The sequence below is a fragment of the Pseudopipra pipra genome, chromosome 11, assembly GCF_036250125.1.
Source record: "Pseudopipra pipra isolate bDixPip1 chromosome 11, bDixPip1.hap1, whole genome shotgun sequence".
NCBI lineage: Eukaryota > Metazoa > Chordata > Aves > Passeriformes > Pipridae > Pseudopipra > Pseudopipra pipra.
In genome coordinates, this window is record NC_087559.1 from 3,857,669 (window position 1) to 3,881,675 (window position 24,007).

Consider the following 24,007-nt stretch of genomic DNA (forward strand, 5'->3'; position numbering starts at 1 on the left):
GCTGAAATAAAACATGCAGAGCGCGTGCAACACATTTTATGCAACTGCAGGTAAGAATCCATTCTTTCCATTTCTCAAGGGGGCGGATTCTGATTTTTAGCCTAAACAACTTAGGTTTTACACAGTTACACTGACCATGTCCACACTAACTGTTAACCATTTCCTTTCTAGCAACTCTGGGAGACATCGCGCAACTCCATCAGATTTTTAAGAGCGACTCGAATTTAAAGATGATGTCTGAATTCCCGTGTGTTTCGCGAAAACCAGCAGGGGTACAGACAAGCAGCCGGCTGTGCCCAGGCTGGCCGGGCAGGACGCTCTCTGCGGGCGGGCGCAGGGGCCGCCATTAAGGGGCGGGGCGGGGCCCTTTCGCGCCTGCGCGGCCCCGCCCCCGGTGCGGGCGGGCGCGGGAAGCGGCGCGGGCGGTGAGTGGCGGCGCGGGCGGTGAGTGGCGGCGCGGGCGGGCGCGGATGGGGCTCATCATGCCTTCCTCATCCCCTTATCGCGGGGCTCTTCCCCCTGGGAGCCGTTTCCTCGGAATGCTCTGTCCCGCTGGAGGGCTCGGGAGGGTGGCCCCGAGGGGTTACGGGCGCAGGTGGGCCCTCGGCCCGGTGTGAGCCAGCGGTGGGAGGTTGTGTTTTGCCGGACCCCCCCCCGTCCTGCTCCCTGCGCGTTTCCCTGGAGCGCAGCGGTGTTTGCTCGGGAAGGGCTGGGAAACGGGATTATTCGGGATACATGCGGCTTCAGCGGCGTGTTATCGCCGTTCCTCAGCCGTGAGATACCGGAGGGGTTGCGTGGCAGCCTCCGGAGGGGTTTGGGGTCGTTCCTTTGGGTCAGGGATGCTCCAAGTGCAGCAGCAGCGCAGGGACGGCTGGGCCTGGCTTTGGGACTGCTCTTAATAGATGAAACTCTGACTTAAGGAAATAAAACTTGCCGACTGACGCCCCCTGAGGGGTCTAAACGAGCGGCTGGATTTTTGTATCCCGGTTTGCGGTGTTGAAGTAGACAAGAAGAAAGCCCATAGCGCTGTACTTTTGGTTTGCAGGTGTTCCCTATCCAGGCACAACTTTATATAAACACCTGGCAGCTTTTCAGCCTGGAAAGGGTGGGAATGTTGCCCTTGAATTAAGTAGTACGGTGCAATGGGGAGTTTAATTTTTTTCACGTGTGCCAAATGAGGTAGATTACCCATATGAAGAAAAAGGTAATCTGTTAATTTGGCCCTGTTAATGGTTGCTGTCTGTTCATGAAATTGTCACAAAGGGGATATATTTAACAAACATTTATCTGGGAAAGTGGTACTTTTCAGTCACTTTCACAGTTTAGTTCTATTCTGCATTTTTTGGCTAAAATATTTTTGTTTTAAAAAGTTAGTTTTCAAAACTGTGTGGCCGTTTGTAAACATGCCCTCCCCAAACAAACAAAACTCCAGTCCACAACTGGATTCCACCTGATGAATTATCTCATATTTAGAAGCTATTGAAGAGTCAGACAAGTTGTATATTGGGTGAATAGTTCTATGTAAATTCCTTCTCTCGGGCTAAATATGTAAATGTGCTGGTGTGTATACACACATGTGGTTCTGATGGATGTTCATCTAAACTGACCTTGCATCTGTTGCTCGTTTTCTGGCCAATGTGTGTGTGAACTATAAAATACAGCTCTATTTTTTTTTTTTTTTTTGCAAGTTTTACTCTTTTTCAGTGTTTTCTATTAGTGGTTTATGATCAGTTCACTAAAGAACTGTAAAGGTCTATATGTGAGATTATAAATAACAGTTACAAAAAGTTGAAAAGTTTTAGGGCCAAATTCAGTGTGGGTTTTTTATGTGGAATATAACAGGTGCTTTTTGCATCTATTAACATTCAGGTGTTTCATTAAGGTGCAGAGGTGGTACCTTCACATTCTGGATAACACTTTGATGTTGTTGTCATGAGTGTTTTCTTCTTGAGCATGTGGACGATCATTTTGTGAGAATCTGAAATGTTCTTCTTAACAAATTCTGAAGAGACACAATTTGCTCTCATAAACTGGAAACTACAATAATCTTTTTCTTATTTTTATAGGGCCACACAGTCATTGCTTTTCCTGCTGGATCCATCATGATAACTCCAGCTTTTGAACTGACCCAGGATCCGGATTTTCTCACGATAATAATCAGAGTACCTTATGCCAGAGCTTCAGAGTTTGATGTGTATTTTGAAGGGGAAGACTTTAAATTTTATGCTAAGCCATACTTTCTCAGGCAAGTAGTGGAAAAACTTAATAAAATTTGAACTTCATAGTAGAGATTGAACTTAATTTTGGTCCCTCCAGAACATTCCTCATCTGCAGCTTTTACAAGGGTGGCTGCAGACAGCCCACTTCATGCAAAGATCTGTTATTTTGGGTCTGGCCTCTTTGTTCTTAGGCATTAAATCACATTAAAGAGAATTGAAAGAAACTTTTCTAAATTTAACTTACAATATATTTTTAATTGTGAGACGGCCAGACAGTTCTCTGGCTGTAGTTTTGTAGAACAAGTGTGTCTTTTCCTGAGAGGAATCCATGGGGATTTAACTGCGTGGCTTCCATTACTGTCAAAAGGAGTCACGTAGTCTAATCCTTTGTGCTGCTTTTGGAATGTGCCTTACATTTTTATAGGCTGAGATGTTAAGTTGCCTCATTGAAAGCCTGACTAATTCTGCATCTCATTTTTTGCCCACAGATTGACACTTCCTGGGAGAAGTGTAGAAGATGGCAGAGAAAAAGCATCCTATAATACAGATGAAGGTATTGGTTCATGTTATTGGTATATATGTCATTAAAAATGCTACTAACTCCAGTAATTTATACTTGAAAACAAAAAAAGCAATAAAGCCTATAAATTTGTTGCTTGCAGAGTGTTTATTGCATGCTTGACTTAAGACAGTCAGTTTGCTGAAGGAGTTTCTTATGATCTTCTGTAACTTGTTTGGTGGAAGGATTAAAAATAAAACAGAGCTTGTATTCTTCTGTTGGTTTGTGTTTATACAATGTGAGTCAGGAGACCACAACTGATTAGATATTCTCTTTGATGTTTTATCATTAAAATCTTTCAGCTTTGTGAAATAAGGTTAAAAACATGCACAGAGATTGATGCATAATGAAATGCTACCAGTATGTGTCCCACTTCCTCTGAGCCTTTTTGATGAGAGGAAAAATGCACATTTTTGTTTGTCTTGGATATTTTAATGCCCTAACTACGTTCTGACTTTCTTTTAAGGAACTTTTACAATTCGGTTACCCAAGGAGGTTCCTGGCCAATATTTTGAGGGCCTGGACATGCTGACATCTCTTTTAGCACCAAAGAAATCAAGATCAGCAAAGCCTTTGGTAGAAGAGATAGGTATGATAAGAAAAATCGTGTTTATACTAATGATATATGTACATAATGAAACAGTTTTAGATCTAAAGTGATATATGTGGAAAAATACAGTATTTATTACTGGCTAGTCCTAGGTGTGAGAAGGGTATGAATAAATGTAGAAATAAGTATGTTGTAGACAATATACATGTCAGCTTTATAGGTTTAGTTATGTTAAAATTTTTCCAAAATGTGCTTTAAAATATGCTAATTCTCTGTAGATCTTTGTACCCCTCTAGTGGCTGTAGAGCACACACACATTGGAGTCTTCTGCTTTCTACAAACTACCACAACTGGACTTTTAGCTCATATGAGCAGCTGATTAAAACCCCAGGTTCTGATGGATATCTTGCTTAACATCAGTATTTAACAGACAGAAATGTTTGACTATCTCTGTTTAAACTTTTAGTACCTATCTTAAATTATTGATAACATCACTTCTGTCAGGGTCCTCTTAACATCAAATTCTGATCTTGTTGAAATCTGTGGAACAAGTATTTCAGTCTTTGAGGGAGTACACTTAAATTTAGCATTCCTGGTCTTCAGTTTTGAAAGTGGGAGAGTTAGAAGCAGGACCTATGGGTCACTGACCTGTATGACCCCCCAGTGTTGTGTAAGATTTCTTAAAAGATGTAGTAAAATGAGAAAGGCTTTCTGTGCTACCAGTGTTTGCCTTTCTAGGAAATCATATATATGTTTTCTGTGCACTGATTTTCTTTCTCTGACCATGCAATATATGCAGCTGCCTCTGCTGAGCTGTCTGAGGAGGAGGAGGAAGAAGAAGAATTTGACTGGGAAATAGAACAGACCCCTTATGAAGAAAGTTCAGAAAGCACTCCACCACTGCAGCACCCTTATGGATTTGGGAATTTGCGGTCAGGGGTGTTCCAGAGGCTGCAGGTAGGTGCATTTTTGTCTTTTTCTGTCATAAAAGTTCTGTTTAACTGGCTGTGTAGGCTCTCTGGCTCACAAGGCAACTTTTGAGGAGTGGACTCTTCAAGGTGTCTGTCCACCTGCTGTCTGGGGTTCACTAGCATTATGCTGAGGCATCTAAATTTGCTTTTGTGGGTTGATTGGTAGGATAGGAGACTTCAAATGCTGTTACTCTGCTCTTGTGCCTTCAGCAGTTTCTTTTAGCCATGAATTGATTGAAACTAATCTAAAACCTGTAGCATGCTGAGTAGTACAACAATACTTGTAGTCCACAGCACTGTTATTAAAATAGATGATGATTTTTTTGTAGTGTTCTTGCTCTAAGCAACTAAGTTGCAGCTGTTTAAAGCAGCTTAATTCTGGAACTCTAATTATTGCATGAATTGTAGTATTTTCAGGTTTTGGAGCAGAAGGATTGCTATTTATGGAGAAAGTATTTATATTCTGTTAGAATATACATACTGGTTTACTTGTGAAGAAATACATTTCCCAGCAGCATTAAAGTACCACTGCTTAATGATGTTTAAAAGGGCACTGCAATTGCCTATTAATTCATGTACAGCCACTTCAGAGAGCGAGAGTAATCTCAAAAGTCACAAGAACAGTATCTGTGATTTTTATCTTGTCTTCATTGTGGTTGTGTGCTTTTGTTAAATATTTCAACTTTTACAATAATGCAAAATAACCTCCCTGCCTTATGATAAAATGTCCTGAATAGACTTAATAACATCATGAATTCTAAGAGGCTTCAAATAATTGCATTTCCTTGGAATTTGGATGTTTCACTTGCACAGTGAAGGCAGAATTTGGAAAGGGAGGTTGAAGATCCAGGGATTTCAGTGTAATGCTGATCCCTTCCTAAATTATTGCTAAATCAGTCTTGCATGTCATACGTGTGGCTTGGTCCTATAACTTTGGCTCCCTTTGCAGGATGAGCTCAGTGATGTGATTGACATCAAGGATCCAGACCAGACTCCTGCGGATGAACGAAGGAGGAGACGCCTGGAAGCTGAGGCTGCCAAGTTTGAGCCTGATCATTACCTGTGAGTATTGATTGACTTCACCTGCTCAAGGAGAGGTACCTCAGCTGAAATACATTCACTTTTCCTTTTCATAAATTATTTGGTTTAAAGATCATGTCTGGAAAGAATAATTTCACTTTTCATTTGTCTCTTTCTTTGTCTCATCAGGGCAGGCCCTGGAGGGTTTTCTTAGTGTGGCACACAAGACATTGCCCATCTGTTTTGGGGTTACTCAACTGTTTAATTACTGCTTAAGTCCCTGTTCAAGTGGGGCTGCTGTGAACTCTTGCAGAACATTGTTTCATAGTTCACCTCTTCAGCAGCTGAGCAGCCAATCCCTGCCAGCATTTTGGGTTGTAGATGTCAGAACTTTGTTTTCCTCTTGTGAAACAAGGATTAATGAACCATCCTGGTCTATGAGGAGGTAATTTCAGTTTTGAAGTTAGGAATATTTTGTCTTGACCACTTTGTTTTTTGCTTTCACATGAAAGCTGTTTTAAAGCAGAATGAGGAAAAGTTCCAAATCAAAACTTTGTGTTTCTTTTGTGCTACTTTGTTTCTTATGTGCTTCATTCCATGTAATGAACATGGAAGTGATTCTTCCTGTTCTTTTCAGGTTGGTTTTTTTCAGGTCAAGTTAGGTTTAGAAGCTGTAAATAAAATAAGTTGGAGCCATGAGATCTATTAATATACATTGATTTCTGCAAGATGAGTTTGATGGGGGAAGAGTTTAGTCCCCAGTAGGGAGAACTAGTCCTCTGGTGTGTTTTGTGGGGGTCAGGAAGGCTTTACCCACTCCTGAGTTTTTTTCAGAAGGTATCTTTGCAAACCTGGAATTTTTCCCCAGTTGGGTGTTTCAGAGGCAGCCTCATGTCTTTCTGTAGCACACAGAAAATAGAACAGCTTTCTGGAAATATCACTTGGAAGTACATTTCACTAGAACTGAAGTAGTTCCTAACCTATAATGGGATGCAAATTACAGTAATTCTAAGTTTCCACTTTAGACTCTGTGTTCTGGCCTGGTGGATGAGTTACACCATTTAGTTTAATGACTGTGTTTTGGTTGCTTCAGAACAGATGATCCCAGCCTTTCTTCAAGAAAAATTGTTTTCCCAAGTACCCTGATTAAGAACAGAAGCTCTGGGAGAAATGGTGGCAAACAAGTGTTCTGGTGCCTTTGAGCAAAGTGTACACTGACTGATATCTCTAAGTGACTTTATAATGACATTGAAGGAAGGCAACAAAAACATCTGTCAGCGTGAGAGTGAAGCAAATTCCATTCTCTGTTCAGTAGACTGGGCAGGTTTTGTGTGGTGATTAAGAAGGTTTTAAGAAATTTCCTGCAGTTTTTTTCAGTTCTCTGTATTTATACCATTGTTTGGCTCGAAGAAAAAGCTCATATGGTAAAAGGAGGCTTAGAACTTGAGTCCTTTAGTAGAAATCCTCCCAGAATTACTACCCTGAGGTTTTTACCACAGTGGCTTTGTGCTGAGATGGATGTAATCTCTCTTCCAGAATTCATGTACAACTCTTCTTTTTCAACTTTCCTGCTTCATGTCCTTGTTTACCTAAAAGTCCATCCCTACTTTGTGTTTACCCTTCAGCTGCACACCCTTCCTCCCCACAGAATACCTAGTTCTTGAGTGGGAGAGCTTCCCATTAAAACAAGTGATTTGTCTGAGGAGCCTTCTCTTTGGAATATTTTCCTTTTCATACATCCAGAACAAATCATGTTTGTTCAGCTTTGTGTCATGCTGCATGCTCATCAACATCCTGGGATTCTGGGTGGCTCAGGGAAGGTGGAAGAAGTAAGGAAGGGATACTATAAGATAAGAGAATGTTGTTTATGCTTTTAATAATGATTATTTTCTGCTTTTAAGTCAAAGAACATATCTCTAATGTGTGGAAAATAGCCCAGAGCCCAGTGAGGTGTATTATATGTGCATTAATATATACCCACATGCACTATGAACTGAAATAAATAGCATATGACTTTTCTATTTCTTTTCCCTAGAGCTGATTTTTTTGAAGATGAAGCTATTCAGCATGTTTTAAAGTACAAACCCTGGTGGGTTGATGCACATAAAAAGCTGACAGCCTTGCAGAGGGAAAGTCATCAGGAACATGACACTCATACATTTGGTGAGAACATGCTTATATATCTATCTATCTCTATATATAGCTGTACACACACCTGTTGCTTGAATGATAATTGCTGTGATGCCATGTTATGTTCTAGGTTATTGTTCTTAAAGGAAATTTATTACTTTACTATTATTTTTGTGGGTCTCAGCCTTTTTTTGAAGGAAAATTGTGTCTTTTTGGAAACCTAAAGGGATGTTTTCAGGGTTAGTAGATGACCTTGTAAGAGCACTGTTAACAGAAAACTGAGGTCACAGTGACTGCAGAGAGCACTGCAAGTTACTATTATGCATATTCTTCTATTGTCCTTTGCTCATTTCCTTTGTAGTATGAAAATCTGATATTGAAAGTAGATAATGATAATCCCTTCACCAGAGGTTCTTAGTGCACTAATAATACCTGCACTTTCACATTTGCTACAGGAGAAGAACAATGGAATTTGGGTAAATGTTGTGTATTTTACTGTGAATGTAATCTTATCTTCATTCCTGGTCTCTTTTCAGCCTCTGAAGCAAGAAATTGTTAATTATATCCATCATAAATATTTGATTTAAAAAGCATTGGACAAAGGTACAAAGAAGCTTCAAAACAGAATAATGAGGGGTTCTTTTGTTTGTTTTTATCCATTCACTCCTTAGTAAATGAAACACTCTTACTGTTTGCCTGTGTTAAGGAATATCATTAAAATGAAGAGCTGCTGGATGATTTTATTGAGGAAGGTATTGAGATAGGTATGTTTTTCTTCAGTGTGTTGCTGGGTTTTAGGGGCATCAACAACAGAAAAACTACTTGAGAGCTTGGCAAGCCTGCTAATGAAAATTACACAGAAAATGGAGCTACATTAAGGGCATTTTTCTCTAAACCATTTGTTATAAGAATGATAAAAAAAAATTTGGTCTGAGTCAGATATGGTTGAGTGAAGAGGATTGTGTAGTTTTGTGGATCTTGAGAAAATTTAAGTGACAAAATAAGTGATGTGGTGTTTGGATGATGCTAATGACAACAACCCACCCTTTCCCTTTGAAAGACCTCAGTTTTGGTAACATTTGTACTGTTTGAATGGCAAGTGACTGAGACCAGTGGAGGCTCTTAAACCTGAGTGAGTTGTGGTGAGGGAAACCACCATGAGAGGGAGTGCAGGTTCCACTTGAAGGTCTATGAAGGTAATACAAAAGGGCAGGAGGTGGGTCCAGGCTGTTCCCTCTGGAATCTGATCATCAGCAGGATGAGTTTCCTGTGGGTTTTTGTTGCTTCATCCAATCAAAGGATGGTCCAGCTAATCAGAGTTACAGATCCAGGAATCCTTACAATCTGGGTGCAGTTGGACTGCACACCTGCCTGACTGTGTGTTCCATCCTGCCTGGGGAGTGGAGGTGACAGAACAGGCACATAAAAGGAACTGTGTTAAGTGAAGGGCCTTCTTTACTGCTTGAGAAATCCCATGTTATCTCCACTAAACCCGAGAAGTCTACCTGCACTAAGCCAGGGTGTGCTGTACAGGGAGAAGGATAAGGAGGCTTTCACTGCACTGGAGTGTGCTCCTAGTGAGGAGCCTTTGAACACAAGTGCTTAGCTGTAAAAAGCCAGAGGGTACTCGAGCACAGAAGCTCTAAGGGCACAAACACTATCCATGTTGCAGATTGTTCCAAGGTGTTGTATGATGTGTGGTGATTCTTTGAGCCTGTGTATACAGGAAGGTGGGAGGTCAAACCTTTTTTCCTACAAAAATCAGATAGAAATGTCACCTGTTTACTTCTGAACTTGTTTAAGGGCATAAAGAAAGAGGGATTGAAATCTTGATGCAGGGTTGTTTTTTACTGCTTATGGAGAAGAAGCATAAAATGAAGGTACCCAGATTTCTTTCTCTTCCTGAGTTCCAAATTCATGTCTTCTGTTAAGGAAAGCATCTAAAATAAGGTCATTTCCACCACCTTCCATGATGAGGACTTCCAAGCATACAGCCTGTAAAGAGACTTCAAATATTGAGATGTTTAAAATGTGTACAGCTCATGGCAGGTGTACTGCCCTGGCCAGCTTGCAAAAACTTTTGTCTGTCCTGTGTGAAGGAAGGTTTTGTTCTTGATTTAAACATGTGCTGTTCCAAAGCTCTTAGAAAATGTTTATTTTCTTATTCAGAAACACTGAATGAATGGAATAAGTTTTTGTTTCTTCTTTTTCCTTACTTATATTGACGTCCTTTTAGTCGTTCTCTTCAGTGTTTTCTTGGAACTAAAAACTTCATTATGTTTGTCTTCGTCTTTGACTGCGAGGACTAATTAGGAATAGAGATGGCATTTCTTATTTTTTGCATGGCATTACAATTAACTGAAGATTTTCTTTGGTTGATTACTGCTCTTATATTCATCTCTGGTTATTTTCTCCCTGTTTTTACATCATCAGGTTTTTCTAATGTCTCATTACCAGATTTTTTTTTTTTCTTTTTGGATTATCTTTTCTCATTAACATTTAAAGTCTTTGTCTCTCTTCTGTCCTTACCTTGAATCTATTTTTATTTGACCTTTTTCTCCAGCTCGTGTGCATGGTGTGTGTATTTTGCCTTTTTTTAATTTATTCTTTTTTTGTCCTTAATGTCACTTCTTTCTTTGGTCCTTTTTTTACATTTTACTGTGTATCATCTCTTCTGGCCCGTTTTGCTCACACTTACAGTGTCTAATGCAAGTCAAGTAATATTCCATAAAGCCCAACTAATTACCCAGCCTTTCACATGAGGGAATAAAACTTCTGGAAAGCTTTCTTTTTGCTGCTGCTGAAGTTTACATCAGTGTCTCCTGCTTCTACAGATTTCAGATGAAAGGGTTTGTATTTTCTAACAGTCACATTCAGCTTGGTTAAAAGTTCATTTTTATTCTACTTCCAGTTGCACAACTGTAAAAACTCCTCTTTAGGCAACACAATAATCTTCAAAGGCTCAGGCTGACATATGTATTCAATCTAACATTTATATGCTCCAAGGATATCTTATTTTGTTCAGGGTAACCTGTGACCATTCTCCTGATTTCTTTATAGAATGAGAAGCAATTTCCTCTTAAAGATCCGCCTTTCAGTAGAGCTTGGCTCAAATATATACCATTACTGGTAGATTCATAAGTTTAAGATGAATAATTTTTCCTTTTTTATCAGATTTCTGCAATTGCTCTGCCACCTTTGCATCATGTCTGTCTTCCTGGCACTGCTCTGCTGCAGAGCAGGTATTTGTCATGTGAGGGAAGATTGCTTTTTATTCATGCAAAATCCTTAATGATCTGTCTCCTCTGTAAAGTACCTCAGGTTTTAAAAGGCAAGAAGAGTAAGAAGAAAGAATGATGTATGGCTTTGATATGGTTTGCAGGAACTGTGTGTTTCTTAAAGAATAATGGGAAAAATTAGTATAAGGAGATTGTGAGATCCAGGAAAGACTGTCCAAGTCCAATGATTTCATGGAGAATGCCTGGAGGAAGAAAGTCAGAAGTGATGTGGAGGAAATGTGTTGATTCAAGAAGTGCAGGGAAGAAAATATATTAGTGAAGGAGCTAAAATTTTAATGGAAGAAAGGCAAAGAAAGGGGAGGGATGAACAAAGCAGACTTGGCTGATCATAGTTTAGAGGGAATATAGATGTGCACAGGAGGATAGCTTTGTGTTTTTAGACCTCCTAGTTCACTTCCTGTAAAACTGAGGCTCTTCTCATCACAAGTCTCCCTGACAGAGCTTTAGGGGGTCCTAAGGATGGGCCCATCTGCAACTTCTCCAAAAATGGCCCCGTGTACAAGGGAAAGAGCTTTTTTTGAATATTCAGTGCCACGTTTTTAAATGTGGAGTCCATACAGGAAAGAGAGGTTATCAGGATGTCAGCACTGTGGGAAGGTTCAGTAACCTCTCATAAACCTCACAACAAATTCAAGCACAAGAGACAAATCAATAAAAAATCAGCTTCATTAGTTCAGTCACTTGTTTAAGTCCGTTACTATCAAGTATTTTCAAGGCAGTATCCAGCACTGGGGAAAATGCTGATCCTGCACAAAGCCTTTGGGCATCTTTCTAGGCAGAGTAGTGCTGCCTTTTATCTCTTAATGGCTTAGGAAGAGCTTGAAAAGAGACTTGTTTGCTACTGATTAATATCAATAACTAACTTTATTCCTGACTAATCCTCTCTCTGCTGACTAATCTCCTCCTTTATCTGCTGTTGCTGATTCCTTAACCTACAGGGATAGAAGTACACATTTAAAAACCTCAATATGGTAAAATAATATTTTAATTTAAAACATAAAATAAGGAGGGATCAGTTCTCCTCAGTTCTTTTTCGAGAGAGAGCTGTGGGATTCAAGGCTTGGCTTGACAGGACCTTAAGCCAAGGCTCTGCTCTCACCAGAAAACAGCTGGTTATCAGAGGTCCTTCCTGACCTGTGCTTTCCTGATCTGACCACTGAGTCAGCTCTCTGTGCAGATATAGCACATCTTATCTAAGTGCCCCTAACACATTTAGAACTGGAAGTGTCATAGTGGTCTGGAGATACAGATCTTACAGTGATTTAAGTGGTGTTATCGCAGCAAAATACCAGTAAGGCTGTAACAAAACACCCTCTGGCTGTCAGACCTCATCCTCCCCTCAGAGATTAAACTGTGCTTCATTGACACTCAGGTTCTGAAGGGCAATTTGAAATATCTTTATTTTAACATGAGGAATGGCCAGTTTAAAGTATGTAAGAGAGGTGATTAAAGTGTAAAGGTAATCTCTGCAGGACTATCTATCAGTAACTTTGTGAGGTGAATTTGTCTCAGTCCTTTAGGCTTGCATATATTAACAGTTTCACTGTGGCTAGAAGGGTGGTTTTGCCACTGACAAATGTACAAAGCAATGTAAAGTCAAAGTTACAGAAAACTTGCAAATTTAGACTTGATAAGTACCATCAGCTTCTGCTTTGCATCAGATTAATATTAATTGTTGTACAGACTATTAAGTAAAATGTTGGTAATGCAAGTGTGTGGAAGTGCACAGCTTAATGCAGCAGAAAGTGCAATTACAATTTCACTTGTTCATACTCCGTGTACTTGGCTTTTTGAACTGGGAAAACAAAGAAGGTGGTGATTTGGGTGTGTTAATAGTGAGTTTTGTAGTAAATGTGGGTAGAGTCCTTCCCAAATCTTCGTTTGCAAAGCCTAGCCATGATGATGATGAATAATGAGTTTCAGGCCTGGATAGTTCACTGTTCAAAAACTTTTAAGGAACGGATAGATTTGTAACGTTAAAATATTTTCTCCTCAACCATGCCTAGGTCGTGAGTCAAAATGGATGAGGCTTGGAAAACAGAATTGTACTTTTTTTTTTTCCCCTTCCCTATTCTTTTAGTTCTTACCCTTTTCTCCAGTAAGAAAATCTTTTTATCCTATCTTCTTTTATTTCTCCCACACAAGGTGGACTTAAACTTCATCTTACTCAGCTTCTGATTGTGCATCCAGGCAGAAATCCTTGGCACTTTGAGAGGTTCCAAATCATCAGTGTGTGCATGCAGTAGACTGCAGGGCTGGAGCTTGACATTGAAAGGAATATATCAGAGTTTAATAAAAGTTAAAATGAAAGTAAGAATGATTTAAGCTTTTCCTTGAGTGATGAGTGACTTGTGATTAGTTACATGCTCCTTTTTAAAGAGACTGTTCAAGTAGTATTACCACCTATTAAAATGAATGTGCCAGCTTTAAATTCATAATCAATTATCCTTTTACTTTTTATAGTTGTCTTCTCTGAGGAAGAGAGAGAGCAGCTCAGAAAGTTCACAAATAAATCTTACCTGCTGGATAAAAGGAGCCGTCATTGTGTATATCTTGGATTAATTGATATCCTCCTGGCATATTGCTATGAGATCTGTGTCAATGAAGGGGACAAAAATGTAAGTTAGAAAAAATAAAAATATGTGTTAGGAACCTAGTGCTGGACCCTGTCCTGCCATTTAGGAAACTTATTTTTTAAAGTGAACTTACTTCCAAGCACTAAAAATATATGATTAACTTAAAATTAAGGACTTTGTATCTCTGGATTGAGCTGTTGGGATGTATGTGGGGATTACTGGGATTTCAAAATACTTGTGTTCTTCTGCAGCAGCATTTTAGTAGGAGAGATGTGGAATTGCAGGAGATTTCAGACAATTCTGTTGTTTCTGATTTGTGTTGTGATGGGTCTTGGTTTATGTAAATGGAAATTTAACAAAATAATTGTTCTTTTTTTGTTCTATGCTGTTATGTGGATAACTTGCCCTTTTGGAAATGGACTTGCTTCCCAAGTACAGCTTTGAGCCTTGAATCTCCTCTGCTGGTATCAACCAGTGAGGTGTTTTCTGAATGCTTTTAATCAAAATATTGGGACTTGTAATCAAAATTCTGTTCTGTCTTAATCAGATTGGCTTGGAGGGCATGGTTTGTAGAAAGAGAAGCAGAAATGTCCAGACCTCTTTATTGAACAGAATAATCTGGGATTGTTGTTTTGTGTGTTAGTGCTGCACAAAATTGCAAATCTGCCAGGAACACAATTGTACAATTCTTTATTTGGTTTGCAGTGAGTGTATGGGATATGCAGAAAACACACTGTGGGTTTTGTCCTTTTTTCCCCTCTTTTTTTTTTCTTTTATTCCTGTTTAATAGGAAAACCAAGACATTCAGGCCACACAAATCTTTACTAGAGCCAGGATTACAGATCAAGGCTTTCTGGCTTTTTGCCCTAATCATCCCACTAGACCACACTTGCACACAAATACTGTGAATCTGTCACATTTTAAGAATAATGACATTTTACATATACTGCTGGCTTTGGGACCCTCTCCCAAAGCCAAAAGTCTTGAGCTGTTTTCATGAAACAAGGCAGTTGAACTTGGCTTTGTTGATTCAAGTTTCTGTTGCTTTGTGCAAAGGGACAGAATTCCACTAAAATACTGCTTTTTTGTGCATTGCTGTTGTATTTCAAAGGCTTTGTGCATGGGCTCAATATTCCCACTATGCAAACCAACATCTGCATTGCAATATAATTTTTAATGCTGTCCTGTGGCCATTTCAATGCACGTAATGTAATTACTGCTGCTTATTCACGAAGGTTCTTAAATTGCTGCCAGAATGTTATCTTAAATAGTTTGCCAGCAGTCCTGAGTGTGGGGTTAGATAACACTTATTTTACTGTCTTCTCTTAAAATTAGGTTGAATCGTCTTGGAACATCAGGAAACTGAGTGCAACGTTGTGCTGGCTGGAGGTGAGGCAAAACTAAAGTTTTGTATTATGTAGTTTTGCTGTATACTGGGGGTTTATGGGTGTTGTGTGTTGCTTTTGGGCAAAGTTTACTCTTTCAGTATTGAATGTTAGTGGATATGTGTTGCTTTACCTGCTCCCTGTCTTTTCAGCCTTATTTATAGAATTATGAAGGTTGGAGAAGACCTTTAAGGTCATCAGGTCCAACCATCATCCCAGCACCACCCCCTTGTTCCCTGTTAAACCCTGTCCAAGTGCCACATCCCTGTTTGGTTGGTTGCTGCTCACCCTTTGAAGCCAACACAGATAAGAGGAAACACTGAATTCTGTTCTTTCCACATTGACACTGTTCACTGAGTGTACACAGACCTGTGTAAAGAAGTTGCTAAAGAGCTGGCAGTGGAAGGGATGGCCTGTAATCCACTCACTGTCATGATGCAGCAAGATGGGAAGGACTGTCCCAGCCCCATTCCTGAAGTTACTGAGCCAAGTCTCAGTTTGCAGGATCAAAACTGAAATTTGGCAGGACTTTTAGGTTCATCCTTTGAACTTTTCTAGTGGTGATGAATTTACATTCACTAATAACTTATTCTGACAACAGGTTTTCTAGATCTTTTATTATTAATTCTGCAGTAGTAGGTCACAAAAGAGTGCACTTAAAATGCACTGATTGCCTCAATTCCTGATTTATCTTTTTCAGATCCATGTCCTAACATAGTAAAGGGGTTTTCTGCATGTCCTTATGATATAGCAGTTCTTGGTGCAGCCTGTGCCAACTGTGTATTTCATACTCAGAAAATTCAGTCTCCTGGCACCAAGCTGCTAATAACTATCTGTTATACAAACCATGTAGGGTGGGTGTTTTCATCATTCTGTAAACAAAATTGCCTGAGCTCTGGTTTGTTTGAACTGGCTGCCATTTTGCTGGGCATGACATGTACACACACCTTAGCCTTTAAATATTAAATCACAAACCATAAATGATTTAAATGCTTGCTGGTCATCCATTAAAATGAAAAATGGGTTGAGGTAGTCACGGTGCAGAGAAGTGCTGACTGTCAGCAAAGTGTTTTTATTAATTTTAATAAATTGAGGATTCAAGATGAAATAGGTATTTTTATTTGAATTCATAAATGGAGTATTTTGTCTTGAAAAGTGAGAGCTGGGAAGAAAATCACTCCTTTAAAAAAGTCTTTAATACCACCTTAATGCCTCTGGCCTGAGTAAATTAGAGGTCTTCCTCACTCATAAAGGAGGACAAGGAACTGCTCTCCCCAGGCAGGTATATTTATCCTTGTCTTGAATATCTATAATTTTCATGGAAGGCAGAGTCATGTATCATTTCTAAAGATCTTATATGTACACATGTATTTGGTTAATATCATGTGGATTTAATTTTTCTTTATTTTTAAAAGGCTTTTTATAGCTTCTCCTTAATATATATAATAATGTGGGACAGATGTAATTTATTGCTTTAATCTAAAGGATGGCAAAGTCCTGAGGTAGATGTTTTATTCTGATGTTCTCTACGTTCTTTTTTTAATCCAAAACCACTAAAATGTACAGGACTTCTGTCATCCTGCCATGCAAACCAAATGTGCAGTGTCTTGTTTCTGTTTAACATGTTGATTTCCATATCTATTCAAATACAGCTTTTTAGAGGCATAATATATAAAAATTTACTTTTTTTTGCTCCTATTCTGCTATGACCTTTTTCCTTAAAGGAAAACAAACAAGCACAAAGACTAATTCAGATTTTTTTCACTGATATACACAGAGCTTCACTTGCATCCATGATGTCCTGGTATCTTTTGGAAGAAGAGTGCTCTGCTACCCCCTGTACAGACATTTTGGGTTAGTGACACGTGCCTTCAGTGACACAGTCATGATACTGCAATTAGGTGAGTTTTTTAGGGGTTGGAAGTGATGCCTGTAGAGCCACCTTGTTTGTATGTCTGTTTGCTTTAATAACTTTGAATCCCTTTGGCCAGTTTCACCCAAACTTGAAGTACCAACATTTCTGGACATGTGGTGGTTTTGTGAAAATGGGGCTGTGGAGAGAAGAGGAAAAAAAAAAAATGAGTGCCTTTAGCAGTAGAAAACCTCTGAAGCAACTAATTTCTTAGGCAGCAGATAATACAAGCAGTATTCCTGAGGTGTTCCATGGTGTGGGGCAGTTCAGTGCTGCTGTGCAGAATCACACACCTGAGGAGAAGGGGTACTTCTGTGGCTCCTACTCAGTGTTACAGTTCTTTGCAGGTTTAAGGCAAAATGGTTGAGGTGACCCCAAAGAATAAAAAACTGGCTGTACACTGTGTTTTTTTAGCTTTTTGTTTCCCCTTGAGGAGTGGAGCTGGCATCTGACTGACTGCAAATTATTCCTTCAGCAGTGATATTCTTTTTCTATATTCCCTGTTTATCCCAGAGAGCTTTCCTGTAACAGTACAGATCTTCAAGCCTATGGCTTTTCCAGCTCCAGTTTTGCAGTTGTACACAACCATGTTTATATCTTGGGTTATTAAAGTTACTTGCAACTTTTCTATTTATCATGAGTTACTACTTTTTAAAAAAAAAAACACATTCAGGGTTAAGATTAATTTTTTTGGACAGAAGAATCACTGAGAAGCAGCACTTCAGTGGTTTATTTTCAATTGCAGGATTAAAAACCCACACAAATGACAATATTAATCTCTACCACTGCCAAAAACTATTGATTCAAAATACTATTTACATTATAGCAGTCAGGTAGTGAAGTTTTAAGGGGGAGATAGATGCTGTCCTTCTTCACTTATCTCCACTGGCTTATGTTGCTGTTCATACATGTGAAAAAATAAAATTCTGGTAACAAAACTGCAATGATCCAGTGCTGTCAGCCTTTTGGATTTGTTTTTTTCTAAGGAGGATAGTACATGAGAGATAAGATACTTGCTTTTCTTTCAATGTCATGATGGAAAATGGTACTGCAGTGAACTTTCAGTGATCCAGCAAAATTTCTTTAGTAGCTTGGTAAGGGAGATGAGGAAAAGCTGAGAAGAGCTGGGGGTTGTTCAGTCTGGAGAAGAAGAGGCTTCATGGAGACCTTAGAGGCCCTTCCAGTACTTAAAGGGGGCACATAAGAAGGCTTGAGAGGGACTTTGGACAAGGGTATGGAGTAATCGGACAAGGGGGAAAGACCTTCAGCTGAAGAAGGGCAGGGTTAGATGGGATGTTGGGAAGGAATCCTTCCCTGTCAGGGTGGGGAGGCCCTGGCACAGGGTGCCCAGAGAAGCTGTGGCTGCTCCAGCCCTGGAAGTGTCCAAGGCCAGGTTGGACAGGGCTTGGAGCAACCTGGGCTGGTGGAAGGTGTCCCTGCCCAGAGCAAGGGGGTGGAACTGGGTGGTCTTTAAGGTCCCTTCCAACCCAAACCATTCTGTGATTCCACTTCATATGGACATAAATCCGTTGGGTGTGGCATGGGCAGTGTAGTGATGAAAGTAATGGTGATGAATGTGAACTTCTGAAAGTTCTGGGGTTTGTGTATCAAATCAGTATTTACTGTTATGGTGAGTGTAGAGTGTGAAAAGTGCTGATTTTTTTAAGGAACCAACTGCCAAAGAATTGGAAAAGTACCAAGTGGATGGGTTACCCATCTGTAGTCAGAAGCAGGGTGGGGGAAGAGAGTGTGTGTAGGTATTGTTAAAAGAAATAGGGTTGTAGGTAATGCTTGTACCACCAAGACACATTTGTTCAGTCAAAAACTTTCCCCTTTCAGTCTTCAGTGGTATTTGAACCATTCTTTTGGGGAACTTCTGTTTTTACAAAATACTTAGCAAAGTATGCACTGTGCAAATCAGACTAGGACTAAAATAACATTAAACACTGTTACCCTCTTTGGAAATTATGCATCACCGATTTGGCACTGTATGGGTGTGAGGGACATAGGTAAAAATCAATAACAGATAATGAATTCAATTAAATAGTAACACAAAACTTGCTTTTCATGTAGATTCAAGGACTGCTGTTTAACTTAAAGGAAGAATTGATTTAAATTGACCTCTCCTGCTTGAGATTTCTTTCAGGATGCTGTTGACAGAAGCTGGGACGTGGTATAATGCAATGTTTCACTGATAATAAGCACAGTAAACTAATATATTTTAAAATACTAAAGAATTCTGATGGCACTGAATGCCTCAAGTTATGTTACTTGACTTTAAAAATATTAGTCCTGTGTTGATGGATCACTTCCAAGATACAGGATACTGCATTTTTAAGCTATTAAGGATCCTTGCATGTGGTTGAAACACTTTATTTTGCATTAAGACTTCCTGCCAAAGTCTTAATTGTAAGACAAATGAGCTGATTAATATTGAGGTTCTCAGCAGATTTTTTCATATGCTATTTTAGTGATCTGTGGTACTTAAAGTACTTCACGAAACTGTTCAAAATCAACGTAGTTATTGACTGTATTTATCTGTTCTTTGGGTAGGATTGAAAAAGGGAATGAAATGGCAGTGGTACATCCATGACCCTGCCAGAGCAGGTGACCCATTGTGGTCCCTTCCAACCTGAACCATCCTCTGATTCTGTGATTTTGAAGTTGTCATCTATGGTAATAAAAACTCATTTGGGCTCTTTTTTGCAACATAAAATATCCTTTGCTTCTTTTCATGCAGAACCTAACACTAATATATTTACAATTCTGCAATTGCCCATTAAAAACAGATAGTACTGTTGCCTAACTGGGTAAGTTATTACCAGGATGTTTCAATTTAAAAGCCTTTGAGGGTTCTTTTCTTGTGTTTAAAAATGCTGTTTTTCTCTCTTTTAAATGAAACAGTAAAGTTCAGTTTATCCTCTTAGATGAATGCTTCTCCTTGAAAATGTGGAAAAACGTACAGAACTCTTCAGGAAAAATAATGTAAAATAGATATATGTGACTTTAAATTTCCTTTGCTTCCAAATACACAGTATGAAAGGTGGTAGAATTTCATGATGGTGTAGAATCAGTATAATTTGTTCTATCAAATGGCAGATACAGAGCTGGGGTCAAATTGCATCATTTTTTTTTAAATAGTCTGTGAAAAGAGGACTGGCTTTCTTAAAATGTAGAATTCAAGTTGCAGGCTGTGGGGTAGCAGCTGTCATAGCAAGGAACTCCAGAACAACCCAGTGATCTGCAGACAATTGCTCTGGATTTTCTGTTAGAGATGTTGGGACCTTTTTATATTTGTGCTTTTAAAACTGTTGGGATCTTTTGCATAATCAAGAAATAGTATCTGCACATAAAAAGCAGTGTATTTATTGATCAGTTAAATGCAGAGCTGTGACTTCACACAGAAGAGATGCAAAAACTGGGTTAAATCATATGGACTCACACTCTAAAAGCAGACATTTGGTAGTTTGCTGTGCTCCGTGTTTGCCTTGACTCAGGATTCCCTATTCCATGTCTGGCAAGATTTGCAGCCTCTCTAATTAGAGACCCATTAAGCTCCTGGAATCCAAAACTTTTAATTTATGAAGAAAGACTTTTTAATTGAGAATTAGTGCGATATTCACTGCTGTGCGTTGTCGCTTGGCAGATGAGTAGCAGGAGTGGATGTTGTAAATGCTTTGGGCTGACAGCTTGACAGCTGGAACCTGAGAAAATTAGCAAGATTTTAATTCCACATATCATTTCTTTTTAAAAGAGCTCACTTCTTTTTAGTCAAAATAGTGAAGTCTGACAAGCTTGGCTTGACAAGCATTGATGGGGATACAGTCTAAAAGTTATCAGTTATATTTGGGATTTTGTTTTCTTACCTGATTTCTTCAGTAGGTTTCCCAAACCAGCGAGTTTTTCAGTTCTTTGCCGTGGCTTATTGCTCTTTGTTCTTTCTCCTTATTGCCATCTTCCTCATCCTTTAACTTTCAGTCTCTGTCTCTATTTTTGCAGCATGGAACTACTTACAAACAAATAAACAAATGTTGTGCTTGAACAGCAGGGGGAGTTCTGATCTTTTTTTTTTTATTTTTTTTTTTCTTCCCTTCCCTGCTCTTCTAAATCTGTAAAATGTAATTTCATCCCTGTTCAGGTTTCATGGCCTAGGAGGAGCCAGTCTCTTGGGAGAGGGTTATTAGATTCCATTTGCAGTAGTGGCTGTTTTCATTTGAATATGGTGGGTTTTTTCCCCCATTAAACAGCGAAAATAATTTTTTTTAAGTGTTCCAGCACTTAACCCTTTAGCAACTGTAATCAGAAAACTAAGGGAGGAGATTCCAGCTAATTGGATTGTTGCATATGAAGGAAAAATCAAACTGACAACAGAAAGTCTTCTGGTTGTGGAATGATAAATCATTTATGTTTTTCATCTTTTACTGAGTTGATTATCTGTGTGTCAAATGGCCCTTTATTGGGCCTAAAGGGAGTTTTTCTTGCATTTTGCCAAATTATTCAGTAACTAGTCAGAAGCAGGAAAAGTTTTCCTTAATTTTGGGCCCTGGTGAGCTGTTGGGCAGTGGCATCATTACACTGCCTCACACAATTCCATGTGCTTGACCCTGCTGAGGGCTGTGTCTTCCCAAACCTGCTATTTTCCACCACAGGTATTTGTGGAGGCATAAAGGGAAATGTGTTTTCCTTCAGAGAAATGATGGGGCATAACTTTTTGTTATTTGTGAGTTGCTTTTCAGTTTACTCTTTTTTTTTTTTTTTTTTGGTCAAAATACCATGCACTCTGTGCCTGTTACAAAGTCTGGGACAGCAGAGCTTGGACAAGTGGAAAAGCTGGGGGAAGGGGCTCCTTCAGCTGTGGAGAATTACATGCATGACTGTGCCTTGAGGCTTTAGTCTTGCAGAGAGATTCCCACTGAATTCAGAGGGATGTGGATACCAAAGGACACAGTTACACTGCTGCTGTCCTGAGCCTGTGATTCAACTCCAAAGTTCCAGGATGGTTGTAGATACCGTGGTTATTAAAGCCTCACAGGTGAGATGATGATAAATATGATCTATTAAGATTTCTAGTGATTCACAAAAACAAAAATCTATTTCCAGGAAAAGCTGCAGTTTTGAAGTGTCTGCTGGACATTCACAAGATTTTCAGGGAGAGTGACCCTGCCTACATCCTTAACGATCTCTTCATTACAGACTATTGCATCTGGATTCAAAAAATCAAGTAAGTTCTTCAGTAGTTATTGGTGTGGGTAATGTTTTCAGCATACTTCATCTGTGAACAAGTATCAGCAAAGCAAAAAGAAATTCTGTCCCCTATACGTGGAAATAAGATCACTCTTCTTCATTTAGTAGCTGTGTCTGTCCAGCTATTCTTGTGGAGATATTCAGTGCATTTTTTTATGTAGTGACATAACTGGAGAAAGGAGGGAGGAATTGCATTTTAAATAAAAATGTGAGGTTTTTGTGAATCTATTAATAGATGTTTTTTTGGGGAAAAAAACAGCTTCTGGGGAATTTTCATTCTATTGCAATCTCTCAGGAAGAAAAAAGCTTATATATCACTTATATAACTTCAGGATAAAGGTAAGAAATAACTCCTAGTTCTGAATTGAATTGACAGCACAGGCAGACCATTGACAGCTGTAGGAAACATTGATTTATGGGCTGTAGCAGTTGTAGCAATTGATTATCAACACCAGAGTAAGTGTCACAAATCTCCATGCACTGTGTGCTCCTGCCCCTGGAGCTGTTTGCCAGCTCCCTCTCCCTGACAATGTGCTTTGGCTTCCACTTCACTTGAGAGGAAACAGTGACTCTGCCACTTCCAGGCAAAGTCCCTGCACTTCAGCACTTCTGTGCCTCACCTGTGTTCTTTCAACAGAGTCAGCATGGCTTATTTCCAGAGTTTTGGGAAGTTTGCAGCCAGACTGGTTACAATATCAGCATGTTTTAATGGCTTAAAACCAAAAGTGTCGGTAGGAAAACAGTGGAAAGTGGATTAAATGATTAAAGCAATCTGCATGTTCAAATCTTGCTAAGCTTTATATTGTTCTTGTCAGATTTATTCTGTTTTCCATACAGCTTTTGTATTTTCTTCCTTCCTTTTTATGTCTTCACAGCCTTCTCTGAAGGGCCACAAAAGGTGTGAGTTGGAATAGGCATTACTGATGTAAACACAAAAAAATGCCATTTTCATACTGGTTAATATAGCAAAATGTAGACTCATAAAACTGGTTAAAATTAGTCTTTGCTTTTCAGTTCACAATTTAACAAGAGAGTGTGGGAGAAAAATAACTTCAGTGCACGAGACACAAGGAGCAGTGAGGGGATATAGAGGGAAATTGGTAATAATTATGATCAGAAAGGGGAATGGGACAGAGAACTGAGCCTGCACAGGCTGTAGGTTTAGGTGTGACCTTATCAGAACTTCTTGGAGAATTCAAGACTCTCAGTTTATAGCTGCTTATTATGCATTGTAGATGATGTTGATTCTTATTCTCCTCTGTGTGCTTTCAGTGACTGTGTTCCTATAAATAGAAATGCACAAAACACTCTAAAGCAACTACAGGTGTTTCCAAACATTCTGATTCATCAATCCTCGTTAATTCCAGGATCAGCCAGTTCATTTTACACTGTCATATTTGAGGAGGCCTTTTTTGGCCACACCTTAAATGTGTGGGAAATTCCCCAGGTATGGGGAAATTCATGTTCAGGTTGAAGTTGAGATGAAAAAGTGCAGTAAATAAAGGAGATAGTTATTTCATGGATCTTTCACAAAGAAATGAGTCATAAGACAGTAATATCACTGCTGCCCATATCAATGAATATAATCTCTAGCAAGTCAGTCATAAACCCCAGGGTTTTCTTTAAATCCAGCCCAGGAAAATGCACAGTAGCTATAAGTGACTGATAGATTAACACGTTTCCTCCCAGACTCTCACATTATGTCCCAGTTAAGCAGAACTGACAGCTGCTGGAAAGAGGGCAATTAAGCTCTCTTATTGTCAGAGTGACAGGGCACAATAGCTGTCTGTCATTAGCAGAGCAGGAGAAAGAGGAACTGCAGAAACCATTCCTATTTTTAGGTCTGAATCAGGACAGCATTTAAGCATATGCTGAAGTCATTCCTGTTCAGTTTAGCAGTGAAGCATGTGTTTTAAGTTCAGCATGTGCAAAGTGAATGGGAACACTTTGTTTTATTCCTTTATGTTGAAGGGAAAACCAAAAGTTCACTTGTCATTCAGAAAATACCTTGACAGATGCAGAAATGGGCGACCAATTGTCTGTTCAGGACAAGGGTTCCCAGCTCCCCAGGGTGAGGCATCTGAAGAGGAGGGTGGTGCATCTTCCATTCCAGGGGAAGAAGGTTATGACATCCCTCTGCTA

The 24,007-nt window shown here is 39.3% G+C and overlaps 1 protein-coding gene across 4 annotated transcripts in view; it reads left to right on the plus strand.

Moving 5' to 3' along the window:
- Positions 1 to 365: 365 nt before the first annotated feature.
- SHQ1 (SHQ1, H/ACA ribonucleoprotein assembly factor) overlaps positions 366 to 24,007 on the plus strand; it is a 42,652-nt gene continuing 19,010 nt past the window's right edge. The window contains exons 1-11 of one of the 4 annotated variants that reach the window (XM_064667173.1): positions 366 to 425; positions 2,067 to 2,245; positions 2,708 to 2,772; positions 3,245 to 3,367; positions 4,128 to 4,285; positions 5,249 to 5,361; positions 7,355 to 7,482; positions 13,212 to 13,366; positions 14,660 to 14,713; positions 16,487 to 16,610; positions 21,722 to 21,842. In XM_064667173.1, coding sequence (XP_064523243.1) covers positions 2,103 to 2,245; positions 2,708 to 2,772; positions 3,245 to 3,367; positions 4,128 to 4,285; positions 5,249 to 5,361; positions 7,355 to 7,482; positions 13,212 to 13,366; positions 14,660 to 14,713; positions 16,487 to 16,610; positions 21,722 to 21,842 — 1,184 coding nt within the window. In that variant the 5' untranslated portion in view covers positions 366 to 425; positions 2,067 to 2,102. Of the gene's footprint in view, positions 426 to 480; positions 632 to 669; positions 1,508 to 2,066; positions 2,246 to 2,707; positions 2,773 to 3,244; positions 3,368 to 4,127; positions 4,286 to 5,248; positions 5,362 to 7,354; positions 7,483 to 13,211; positions 13,367 to 14,659; positions 14,714 to 16,486; positions 16,611 to 21,721; positions 21,843 to 24,007 lie in introns of those variants that run through there. The other 3 variants (XM_064667175.1, XM_064667174.1, XM_064667171.1) reach the window with 3 other exon arrangements.